The sequence below is a fragment of the Rhinoderma darwinii genome, chromosome 1 (assembly GCF_050947455.1).
Source record: "Rhinoderma darwinii isolate aRhiDar2 chromosome 1, aRhiDar2.hap1, whole genome shotgun sequence".
NCBI lineage: Eukaryota > Metazoa > Chordata > Amphibia > Anura > Rhinodermatidae > Rhinoderma > Rhinoderma darwinii.
The window spans coordinates 283,277,151-283,290,838 of NC_134687.1; the positions used below are offsets into that span (position 1 = coordinate 283,277,151).

A 13,688-nucleotide genomic window follows, 5' to 3' on the forward strand; every position below is an offset into this window, starting at 1 on the left:
CTTAGAAAAAATATGAAAATGGAATTTTTTTATTTCTACCCATTTTTCTTCGATATAGAGTGCCTTGCAAAGGTATTTACATTACAACCTTGAATTAAAATGGATTTTAAATTTGATTTTACATAATGGACTTGACAAAATAGTTAAAATTGTTACAGAGGAATAGAAAAAACCTTGTTTAAAAAGCAAACAAACAAACAAACTAAAAATGGAAACTCTGTGAGTGCATATGTAGGGGTGACCCTTTAATAACCAATTAATTTCAGACGTCACATAATTAAATAAGGTCCCCATGTGTGCAACCAAAGTGTCACATGATGTCAGTACAAATATACATGTTCAGAAAGGCCCCACTAAACAAACAACATGAAGACCAAGGAGCTCTCCAAACAGGAGAGAGACAAAGTTGTGGAGAAGTATAGATTAGGGTTCGGTTCTAAAAAAAAAAATCCCAAACTTTGAGCACTGTTAAATCCATACTAACAAAATGGAAAAAATATGGCACAACTACAATAATGACAAGAGAAGGCCGCCCACCAAAACTCACAGACCGGGCAAGGAGGGCATTAATCAGAGATTCAACAAAGACACCAACGATAACACTGAAGAAGCTCCAAAGATCTACAGATCTTCTATTAGATAGAAGTATCTGCCCATAGGACTATTATAAGCTGTACACTCCTCAGTATAGGGCTTTATGGAAGAGTAGCCAGAAAAAAGCCATTGCTTAACATTTTCACGCTCTACACCGCAACTGTACGTCCTGGAGAGGGCTTGCTTCCCACACCAGGACGTACAGTTGTGGAGTGGTTCCGGGCGCGCACTGTCCTAACGGACAGTATCTGGGAACAGGGAGGTCAGCTGTCCCCGACATCTGACCCTCCAGTGTTGCTGGTCAGCGGACCCACGCAGCTGATTTCGGCAATTAACTCCTTAAATGCGGTGACCGATTGCAAACGCTGCATTTAAGCAGTTTGAAGCACATCGGCAGCCCCCACGAAGTGATTGTGGGGGCTACCGATGCTTGTCGTGGCAATCGGAGGCCAGACAATGGCCTCCGGGTTGCCATGTACAGAAGCGTAGGAGGAGCAGCTGGAGGCTGGTCCTCCTAGGCTTCCTGTCAGTGGGACTGTCACGTCACACTGACACTTAGAATACATTACACTACGTAGGTTGTGTAATTTACTCTAGCAGCGATCAAAGCTTCAAGACTAAATGTCCCCTAGTGGGACAAGTAAAAAAAGTAAAAAAAAAGGTAATAAAAATGTTTTAAAAAAGTGTAAAAATAAAAGTTATAAGTTACATAAACAAAAAATGCTTTTTTTTTTCCCTATAATAAGACTTTCATTATAGGAAAAAAATTATTATACCCTGATGTACTCCGCACAGATAAAATTTCTGAAATACCAGTAAAACCCCAAACAACTACTACCAAGCAAAATCGGCGCTCCCTCCCTTATGAGCTTTACCTGCAGCATGCCCAAACAGCAGTTTGCGCCCACATATATGGCATCGCCATACCCGGGAGAACCGTTTTATGAGGTATTTGTCTTCAGTGGCACAAACTGGGCACAACATATTATGCACTGAAATGGCATATAATTGCAATATTCACTTTGAACCATCCGCTGTGCATCAACCCCTTTGCGCACTATGACTTAATTGCACGTCATGGTGCAGGAGTTGATGTATGGAGCCGGCTCACGCCCTGAGCCCGCTCCATACGCTGCGGGTGTCAGCTGTGTATTACAGCTGACACCGGAGACTAACGGACAGGAACAGCGATCGTGCTGTTACAGAAGCCTGTAAAAATAACAATATACTGCAATACATTAGTATTGCAGTATATTGTACCAGCGATCCAATGATCGCTGGTTCAAGTCCCCTAAGGGGACTATTAAAATGTGTAAAAGAATTAGTTATTAGTAGTAAGAAAAAAGCATTTTTAAAAGTTAAAAAAAAAAACCTTTTCCCATTTTTCTTCTAAAGTAATGTAAAAAAATACGCAAAACTGGTATCCATAAGAGTCCGAACTATTACAATATACCGTTATTTAACTCGCACGGTGAACACAGTAAAAAACGTAAATAATTGAAACCGTCAAAATTGCAGTTTTTTAGTCACCTTAGCTCTCAAGAAGAAATGTAATACAACTTTTTGATCACTTTTTTATGTACCAAAAAATGGTACCAATAAAAACTACAGCTCGTCCCGCAAAAAAATAAGACCTCCCACCGCTCAATCAACCGAAAAATAAAAAAGTTACGGCTCTCAAAATGCGGTGAAACAAAACAATTATTTTTTAATTTTATTTTAACAAATAGATTTTTCTTTGTAAAAGTAAGAAAATAAAAAAAAACCTATATAAATTTGTATCACCGTAATTGTATTGAGCCGCAGAATAAACAAAATTTTCGTATTTACCGCACAACGAAAGCTGCAAAAACAAAAACCCCAAAAAATGGAATAAGATTTTTTCTCGAATTTCAGCCTGCAAAGAATTTTTTTTCAGTTTCCCAGTACATTTTATGGTACTTTAAATTTTGTCAATAGAACTACAACTCCTCCCGCCGTAAATAAGCCCTCACACCATTCTATAGACGGAAAAAGATAAAAGTTATGGCTCTTGGAAGGCGGGGAGTGAAAAACGAAAATAAGAAAGCAAAAAATGGATCAGTCCTGATAGGTTTAATTAATTTCTAATGAAAAAAACGTATCACCACATGTGGGGTATTTCCGTACTCGGGAGAAATTGCTTTACAAAAATAGTTTTTCTTTCTCTCCTTTATCCCTTGTGATATTCATTTTCACGGCCTAATTCCACTAAATTCTGAAAAAAACCTTTGTTGTCAAAATGCTAACTAAACCCCTAGATGAATTCCTTGAGAGGTATAGTTTCCAAAATGGGGTCACTTTTGGGGTGTTTCCACTGTTTTGGTTCCTCCAGGGCGTTGCAAATGTGACATGGCACCGAAAACGATTCCAGCAAAATCTGTGCTCCAAAATCCAAATGGCGCTCTTGCTGTAGTTCCAATCAGCAGTTTATTACCACATATGGGGTATTGCCGTAATCGGGAGACATTGCTTTACAAATGTTGGGGTGCATTTTCTTCGTTCTTCATTGTAAATATTAAAAATGTCTGTTTTTTTCAGAGAAAAAGTAGATTTTAATTTTTACCAACTAATTCCAATATATTTAGCAAAAAACCTGTGTGATCAAAATGCTCACTATACCCCTAGATAAATTCCTTGAGAGGTGTAGGTTCCAAAATGGGGTAAGACCTCTTCAAACCTGACAAGGTGTCTAAAATATATTCTAAAAAAAAGGAGGCCCAAAATCCTCTAGGTGCTCCTTTGCTTCTGAATCCTGTGTTTCAGTCTATTAGCACACTAGGGCCACATGTGGGATATTTCTAAAAACTCAAAATATTGAGTTGCATTTCTCGGGTAAAACCTTCTGTGGTACAAATTTTTTTTTTTATTACACATGTATTTCGGTAAAAAAAATTTGTAAATTTCCCCTCTACTTTGCTTTAATTACTGTGAAACGCCTAAAGGGTTAAAACACTTTGTGAATGCTGATTCGAATATCTTGAGGGGTCCAGTTTTCAAAATGGGGTGTTTTATGGGGGCCTTCAAAGCCACTTCAGAACTGAACTGGTCCCTGAAAAAAATCGCCTTTTGAAACTTTCTTTAAAATATGAGAAATTGCTGCTAAAGTTCTAAACCTTCTAATGTCCTAGAAAAATAAAAGGACGTTGTAATGTCAGGGTAGGGAGACAGACAGCTGAGCCCTAATCTACCCACCACTCAGTCCCTGCCTACTTGCACGGCCCATCCTAGGTGACGGCGTACAACTGGGTGACGGTCCCTACGCTCAATAAGTGCACGACAGACTAACAGACAAGCATACACAGAAGCTAAGGGAAATGGGGCAGTTGCCCACGGCAACACCATGAGCAACAACAGCAGTGAACGATCCGAGTCAAACCAGGAGTGTACGAGGTACCAAACGCAGAGCAGGAGTATAGCCAGTAAAGCCAGGGTCAATTTAAAGCAGAGGTCAGTAGTACTAGTAGGAACAGCAGAGCCAGGAAACCAGACAGAATCACAGGCAAAGGAAGAGCAGGAAATGAAGGTATAAGTAGGCCGAGGGCGGGAGATAGCTCCGTCTGACCAGGCTGTGATAGGTTCTCCCACTCCTCAGCCTACCAGCCTGAGTGGTACTGAGTGGTACTGAGTGGTAGCAGATCGAGTCACTCTATCAGACCTAGGAGCAGATGCAGACTGATTAACCACGGGCGTCGACACAGAAGCTGTGTCTGGCAGATCCTTTACAGACGTTCAAAAAACGATGCAAACATAAAGTAGACATATGGTAAATGTTAACTAGTAACTATTTTGTGTGGTAAAACTGTTTTACAAGCAGATATGTTTACATTTAGAAAAATGCAAATTTTTGCAAATTTTCTCAAAATGTGGGTGTTTTTCAGAAATAAACACCAAATTTATCAACCAAATTTTTTCACTAACATAAAGTACAATATGTCAAAAGAAAACAATCTCAGAATCGCTTGGATAGGTAAAAGCATTCCGGAATTATTACCACATAAAGTGACACATGTCAGATTTGAAAAAGGGGTTAAAGAAAAACATAAAATAACATGTTTTGAGTTTGCCAAACAGCATGTGGCAGATTCCCCAGATGGAAGAAGGTTCTGAACAGATGGGACTAAAATTTTACTTTTTGTCCATCGTGGGAAATGCTATGTGTGGCACAAACTAAACACTTCCCATCACCCAAGAAAACCATTCCCACAGTGAAGTGTGGTGGTGGCAGTATCATGCTGTGGAGAGGCTTTTCATCAGCAGGGACTGGTCAGGATTGAAGGAAAGATGGATGGCAGTAAATACAGGGCAATTCTTGAGGAAAACCTGTTTCAGTCTGCCAGACATTTGAGACTGGTACAGAGGTTCACCTTCCAGCAGGACAATGACCCTATACGTACAGCTAAAGCTAAACTGGAGTGGTTTAAGGGGAAACCTGTAAATGTCTTAAAATGGCCGAGTCAAAGTCTGGTCCTCGATACTATTTAGAATCTGTGGCATGACTTGAAGACCGCTGTACACAACGCAGCCATCTAATTTGAAGGAGTTGGAGCAGTTTTTCCTGGTAGTGTGATACAAAATCCCAATATCCAGATGTGCTAAGCTAATAGACATATATCCCTAGAGACTTGCAACTTCAATTGCAGTAAAAGGGGGCTCCACAAAGTATTGACTTACTATTGAATACTTATGCAAATTAAAGTTCTGTAATTTTGTCTTAACTATTGTTAGTGGCATAGTAAAAAAATATCTTGCACCTTAAAAGTGGTAGGCATGCTGTGTAAATCCAATGGGACAACCCCCCCCCCCCCAAAAAAAAACCAACAATTTTAATGTAACGCGACAAAACAGGAAAAACACCAAGAATGAATACTTTGTAAGAGACTGTAAAGATTTAGTTTGGTAGCAAGGGAGCATATTATGAGTAGATTAAAATATATTCACTCTAAGGGTATGTTCACACGCCCTATTTACGGACGTAATTCAGGCGTTTTACGCCTCGAATTACAGCCGAAAAAACGGCTCCAAACCGTCTGCAAACATCTGCCCATTGAATTCACTTAAGGTGCTCTGTGCAGACAGGCTTTTTTTTTACGTGCCGCTGTCAAAAGACGGCGCGTAAAAAGACACCCGCCTCAAAGAAGTGCATGTCACTTCTTGGGACGTAATTGGAGCCGTTTTTCATTGACTCCAATGAAAACCAGCTCCAATTACGTCCGTAAAAAACGCAGTAAAAAACGTGTGCACTTGGCAAAACGTCTGAAATTACGGAGCTGTTTTCGCCTGAAAACCGCTCCATAATTTCAGACGTAAATGGCGTTGCTGTGTGAACATACCCTTACAAATATCACTTAAAAAGGTGAAATCTTTGCTTTGGAAATAAAGGGCCAACAGACCTGCAGAAATAAAGTCAGTAATTTATTTTCTTTTAAGCAAAAGAAACAAATCAGTTTAAATGTACTCTTTTGATCTGGAGGCTCATTGAAGACCATATTACTCATTTCTAATTTTTTTTGTAGTTATATTTCATTTTGAGTATTGCTTACTAAGCCTGAAGACCAGCTACACCGTCAGTATAATACTCATCTCAACAATAAGCCATCATTTTATGTTTTTAATACCCTTATCTTCAAATTCACTACTATTATAGCTGTGATTTAGTCATTATTAGGCTGTGATATACGGTCCGTATGTCGGCCGCATTTCCCGGACCGAACACACTGCAGGGAGCAGGGCTCCTAGCATCATAGTTATGTACGACGCTAGGAGTCCCTGCCTCTCCGCGGAACTACTGTCCCGTACTGAAAACATGATTACAGTACGGGACAGTTTTCCCGTGACGAGGCAGTGACACCGAGCATCATAGATAACTATGATGTTAGGAGTCCGGCACCCTGCAGTGTGTTCAGTCCGGGAAATGCGGCCCACATACGGTCCGTATATCACGAACCGAACACGCTCGTGTGAATCCGACCTTAAACTCACAAAAGTATGGAGATATCATAAATGGAATTATAATGTAACTATAAGATGTTTAGAATTTTATGTTCTGGTCAGACCGTTTTCCCTAGCACATGAAGTTTACCATGTAGAATGCAGAGAAGATGATAAGCTCTGTGACTACAGCTTATATTTTACATAGTATGTTAAATTCCTTTTATTAAAAGGAAAATTTTTTAAATCAGCCAGCACGTCGTGTTGATATGTGTTTCTTACATTTACATTGTAAAGACTTTGAGCTTCATGTTATTTGCTGTTTCTACATATTTTCCACATTGCAGCATTAAGTGGGTGCTATCTCTTTATGGGTATGTGCACGCGAGAAGTGCCTTTTACGTCTGAAAAGACAGACTGTTTTCAAGAGAAAACAGCTGCCTCGTTTCAGACGTAAAAGCTCCTCCTCGCATTATGCGAGGAGTCTTTGACGCTCGTAAATCTTGAGCTGCTCTTCATTGACTTCAATGAAGAACGGCTCAAATTACGTTGCAAAGAAGTGTCCTGCACTTCTTTGCCGAGGCAGTCAATTTACGCGTCGTCGTTTGACAGCTGTCAAACGACGAAGCGTAAATGACAGGTCGTCTGCACAGTACGTCGGCAAACCCATTCAAATGAATGGGCAGATGTTTGCCGACGTATTGTAGCCCTATTTTCAGACGTAAAACGAGGCCTAATACGCCTCGTTTACGTCTGAAAATAGGTCGTGTGAACCCAGCCTAACTCTAAATTTTCAGGCCAGTAATGGAGTCAGCCGCATGTTAATTACCTCACCTTCCATAGGTGTCAGTGGGCGAGGGGCACACTAACTAAGCTCCTCCCAGGCTGGGAAGATGTAAAACTGGCAGTTAGAAACGACGCATAACAGAAAAATGTGGGAGCAGCAAAAAAAGTATGGCGTAGCGGAGAATATTTTGCTATTCCATCCCACAGAGTCCAATAAAAAAATGGTATACTGTATATTGAACGTATATGTTTTTTTTAATATGGTAGCTTATAGGTGGTGGATTCAGGTGAATGGAACATTAGGGGCTTGCAGAGCTCTATGCTTCTGACCAAAATCTAAATTTTTAGCTTTTAACTGGAGTGACTGTGAATTTCCTTCATAATTTAGTCTTGTCTTCATAAATCATGTGTGCCTACTAAGGCATACCTAAAGATAAACTGCAACACGTAACTTTATGAGAGCCAATTTTATAATGTAAAACCAATAAAGCGCATACAGAATTGTGGGTACAAAAGCAGGTACATCAAAAAGGCATCTTGAGCTATAGAATACAGATTGGACATGTCGAATCTACAATAATATTCCCAGGTCACATCTTTATTTCTTAAAGTCACCATAATATTAGAATAACATTGAAAAGAAAATGATGCATATGATCTGAATGTAAAGTTTTTCCAGCCAATCAATGTATGTTTTAGGTGTAATTCCCCTTTAAAAACAGCAGGATGTATCTTATATATTCCCTTATTTCAAATGATTAGTCTCCGGAAGAAAGATGTGGTCACACAATGGAACATTCCTTCCATTTCAAAGGACTCATAGGACGACTGACGCCTTTTGGCTTATCCAACAATTAAAATAAATGTTGCTCCATTTGCAGTGCTAATTGAGATAACATGAAACTTTTAGAATGGGAATCTGCTAGCTTGAAAAGTCACAGTTGAATTTATCGGGCAATAGGGAGAAAGCACTGGAGGAGTGTGAAGAAGTGATGCCAGGAATGGATGTCGCAGCTGGCCCAGATTGGCTCATTTAAGCCTTTTTTATAAAAAAGAAAAACATACAGGCATCAAGCCTAAGCAGGAACTCATTCTCAGAAATAATATAATAACAAGCTTCTTTTAAGTTGTAAAGTTTTTGTAATAATTACACTTTTGAAAAAATTAGATAAAAAAAAAAAAGTATGCCTGCACTGGAGAGGTGGCCACGGCTACATTACAGAGGGTCATAAAGGGCAAAAGATGTCATTATTGAGTAGTATCTCATATCATATTACACTTTGCAGAAAGAGAAATTCTGTTTAGGTACCATAGATACAAAATTTATCCCAAACAGATTAGTGTTGCTGAAAAAAATGGATGCAAATTTTACATCAGTTGTCATTAGTTTTTTTTTTAAATTAAATTTGATGGATCAATTGTGAAAATATGTACATCGCCATCGTTTTCTCTGTTGTCCTCTGTTTTTTTTTGTAAATATTTTTTGTTTGTTTGAAGTCAATGGCAGTACATTCTAATAAATGAGGTGAAGTATGACATTAATTGCCATCTGTTACATCTGTTTTTGTCATCTATCAACCCACTGACTTCATTGTAAGATAATGTCCTAAATAAAGCCGACTATTCTGCAAAAAAACATATTTTTTAGGCATAGGGCCGTACCGTACCTCCATTTGCCTCTGATTACATACAGAAACATAGAGAAATCGTGGCATGTTCCATTCGACAATGTATTACAGAGATATTATTTCCTAGAGGCATTGCCTCTAGACGAGAATATGATGCCTTATGGAGCACCATATGGCAGCACATGGAACCATAGAGTCTGTGTGCCGCCATACAGATTCATGGCTTCACCATGTGCATAACCTATTATTGGAATTAACTAAACTGAATGATGTAATTATGTGGAAACATTTGCCCTAAATGTACTGTTAGCTCATGTACACACTAGACATAAGGGGAATTTGTTTTTACTTTTCTGGCATAGAGAAAGCTGCCAATGCATAAAAAGTCAGAATTTGTGCAAAAATTTGTGACTGGATGCATTTACACCACCGACGCCACTTTTCCAAAAAGTGGACAGGCTTAGTGAAAGGGGTATGGCCTATCATGGCCCATAAAATTTACTACAATTTATGCCAGAAACTGGCGTAAATTATAGCCGAAATCTATGCGAGCTTGTAGCTGGCATCGATTTTAGTTTCAGGCGTACGGACAGCCAGAGATGCGCCTAATTTAATAAGAGGCATGCACCTCTTAGTAATTAGGCGCATCTTACTCCAACTAACTTTATTTTAAGATCGGCATGTGTAACGCCAGTCTTAAAAAAATCTCCCCCATAGTATTTGGGATGATATCCATTATACAGATTTATATGGCAGATATATTAAGACATTTTGTGATGTACAGGGAAACTTTGCATGCTGCATTTTTCTGTACAGCATACAAATGTTCCCTTTTGAGACACAAAATGGACAAAGAAAATCCCACATGGGATCTGTCATAACGTCCATTTGCTGGTCAAATTTTTTTTTTAACTAAAATGTGTTTATAAGGTGTCTTAATGCATTTTTCTAGAACTAGGAAAATACAATATTTAATACAAGTAATCAAAATATATTGTGACCTCACACTGTATCAAATATAACATAGTTCAAGAAATGTATAAAAAAGTTTTAAAGTTTAACTATTTCATAGTTACATAGTTGATAAGGTTGAAAAACGACAGAGGTCGATCAAGTCCAATTTATAATCCTACCGTGTTATTAATTCAGAGGAAGGCAAAAAAAAAAACATGAGGTTGATGCCAATTTCCTCATTAGGTGAAAAATTACTCCCCAACTACAAATATGGCAATCGAGTTCATGAATATAGTGCGATAAGTGGAATCCATAACCAGAGTTATAATTTCTATACAGATTATTATTCATTGATATTTTTAAATTGTACCGATTCACTGACTGCAAGACTACATCTTTATATATATATATATATATATATATATATATATATATATACACAGTGAAGGAAATAAGTATTTGATCCCTTGCTGATTTTGTAAGTTTGCCCACTGTCAAAGACATGAACAGTCTAGAATTTTTAGGCTAGGTTAATTTTACCAGTGAGAGATAGATTATATTTTAAAAAAAAAGGAAAATCACACGGTCAAAATTATATATATTTATTTGCATTGTGCACAGAGAAATAAGTATTTGATCCCTTTGGGAAACAAGACTTAATACTTGGTGGCAAAACCCTTGTTGGCAAGCACAGCAGTCAGACATTTTTTGTAGTTGATGATGAGGTTTGCACACGTGTTAGATGGAATTTTGCCCCACTCCTCTTTGCAGATCATCTGTAAATCATTACGATTTCGAGGCTGTCACTTGGCAACTCGGATCTTCAGCTCCCTTCATAAGTTTTTGATGGGATTAAGGTCTGGAAACTGGCTAGGCCATTCCATGACCTTAATGTGCTTATTTTTGAGCCACTCCTTTGTTGCCTTGGCTGTATGTTTCGGGTCATTGTCGTGCTGGAAGACCCAGCCACGAGCCATTTTTAATGTCCTGGTGAAGGGAAGGAGGTTGTCACTCAGGATTTGACGGTACATGGCTCCATCCATTCTCCCATTGATGCGGTGAAGTAGTCCTGTGCCCTTAGCAAAGAAACACCCCCAAAACATAATGTTTCCACCTCCATGCTTGACAGTGGGGACGGTGTTCTTCGGATCAAAGGCAGCATTTCTCTTCCTCCAAACACGGCGAGTTGAGTTAATGCCAAAGAGCATAATTTTAGTCTCATCTGACCACAGCACCTTCTCCCAATCACTCTCAGAATCATCCAGATGTTCATTTGCAAACTTCAGACGGGCCTGTACATGCGCCTTCTTGAGCAGGGGGACATTGCGGGCACTGCAGGATTTTAATCCATTACGGCGTAATGTGTTACCAATGGTTTTCTTGGTGACTGTGGTCCCAGCTGCCTTGAGATCATTAACAAGTTCCCCCCGTGTAGTTTTCGGCTGAGCTCTCACCTTCCTCAGGATCAAGGATACCCCACGAGGTGAGATTTTGCATGGAGCCCCAGATCGATGTCGATTGACAGTCATTTTGTATGTCTTCCATTTTCTTACTATTGCACCAACAGTTGTCTCCTTCTCACCCAGCGTCTTACTTATGGTTTTGTAGCCCATTCCAGCCTTGTGCAGGTCTATGATCTTGTCCCTGACATCCTTAGAAAGCTCTTTGGTCTTGCCCATGTTGTAGAGGTTAGAGAAAGACTGATTAATTGAGTCTGTGGACTGGAGTCTTTTATACAGGTGACCATTTAAGACAGCTGTCTTTAATGCAGGCACCAAGTTGATTTGGAGCGTGTAACTGGTCTGGAGGAGGCTGAACCCTTAATGGTTGGTAGGGGATCAAATACTTATTTCTCTGTGCACAATGCAAATAAATATATATAATTTTGACAATGTGATTTTCTGTTTTTTTTAAATATAATCTATCTCTCACTGGTAAAATTAACCTAGCCTAAAAATTCTAGACTGTTCATGTCTTTGACAGTGGGCAAACTTACAAAATCAGCAAGGGATCAAATACTTATTTCCTTCACTGTATATATATCTATCTCCTTCCCTTGCGTAGGGCAGCTTATTAATCTGACAGATTCACTTTAATTGCATGTCTAAGCAACAAACCATTGTCCTCTGTACTTTATTTAAATATAATCTATCTCTCACTGGTAAAATTAACCTAGCCTAAAAATTCTAGACTGTTCATGTCTTTGACAGTGGGCAAACTTACAAAATCAGCAAGGGATCAAATACTTATTTCCTTCACTGTATATATATCTATCTCCTTCCCTTGCGTAGGGCAGCTTATTAATCTGACAGATTCACTTTAATTGCATGTCTAAGCAACAAACCATTGTCCTCTGTACTTTATTGTCACTTGCATTTAACTATAGATAATATATGTCCAACAGAGAAATGTACCTGTTAAAAATAAATAGCATTTCAGTTATATCATTTATACCACTCTTCCTTTACTGAACATTTATCAAGTTAAAATTCTAATTAGATGTGAAATATCTAAGAGGTTCCCCTATATTATCTTCCCTGGGTCGGAGGATATAGTTAAAGCCGTAACCAGCCATGTTCACTGTTGGTCAGCATTGAATGAGACGCCACATGACAAAGCCACCGTCAGCGGACGGCATGTAGAGGAACTGAATAAATTATGTATTCTAATTGGCCTGAGCAGTGGAGCCATAATAAATATTTATCAGGAGCTGCTATAAAAAATACTCATGAAATTACGCATAGAATGAGAGGGGCTCAATAAAACCGATGAACTTGTGCCCTTACGTTAGTCACCCATGAAAAGCCCCGCATCTATTTTATAATAACAGACATTAACTTATATATCCCTGGATTTACAGACACCCAAGAACTGAGTTAGTAAGACCACCCCCACACCCCCCCCCCCCAAGACCAATATGAGGTTCTGTATTTAAAGTGAAAAAGTACCTTGAAGATATTTTCTATGCTTTCAGGTTCTACCAGGTGATAAGTTATAGCATCTTATTTTAGCCGGGCAGGAGGACGCAAAGGAAACGGATCTGAGGACCTTACACAAAGCTGCAGCGAAACTTGAGCATCGCCCTGAGGAAGACTTTTAAGTTCAACTTTTGAGATCCTGATGGCAGGCTTTATTGTTCCAAAGAAAGAGACTCCAGCAGTGATGAAGTTGCGTGTTTTCATTTCAATATACGTCATATTCCACACCAGACACCATTGTTTGAAGGTGACCAAAAAGTCTTGTAAGAGACTATCTTTTACAGAACTGTGTGTGTGTTCAATGCTTTTACCTGGAATCCTATTTTTTATCTCTTATTTAAATTTTGTACATTTTGACTATGTTTGTAATGCTCACAGAAATGTAGTGTTTATATGTTCTATGTCCATGTTATTAATTAGATTATGTTTTTGAAAAATTAAAATGTTATTTTCTCTAAAAAGTTATGTTTTTGCAGCTAAAGCAACTTGTTTGAGATGTATAAAAATAAATGCTGACCACTTCTGCAGATCAGCATTTTAAGGATTAATTAAGGACACAGATTACTACTTACAGTCTTAAAGATCAGCGTTTTACCTTTGTCAAAGGTCTAAAGTTATATTATGTTGGTGTTCGCTAGAAGCATTCTTTCTAGGGGAGAATATGGTGCTTTATGTATGCATCATAAGGTGGCATATGGAGTGCCAATAGCTTCTTAATACAAAACCAGAGGGACACTATGAGCCACCAAACAGGCTTCGTTCACACGTTCTGCCACGTGCATGAGGACTTACATCCTTC

The 13,688-nt window shown here is 38.8% G+C and overlaps 1 protein-coding gene across 1 annotated transcript in view; it reads left to right on the forward strand.

The window, feature by feature from the left end:
* The window catches only part of CRLF1 (cytokine receptor like factor 1), a 110,197-nt gene extending 96,998 nt beyond the window's left edge, over nt 1-13,199 (forward strand). The window contains exon 11 of the mRNA XM_075854691.1: nt 12,923-13,199. Within this exon, the coding sequence (XP_075710806.1) occupies nt 12,923-13,011 (89 nt within the window). The 3' untranslated portion in view covers nt 13,012-13,199. The remainder of the gene's footprint in view (nt 1-12,922) is intronic.
* Nucleotides 13,200-13,688: the final 489 nt, after the last annotated feature.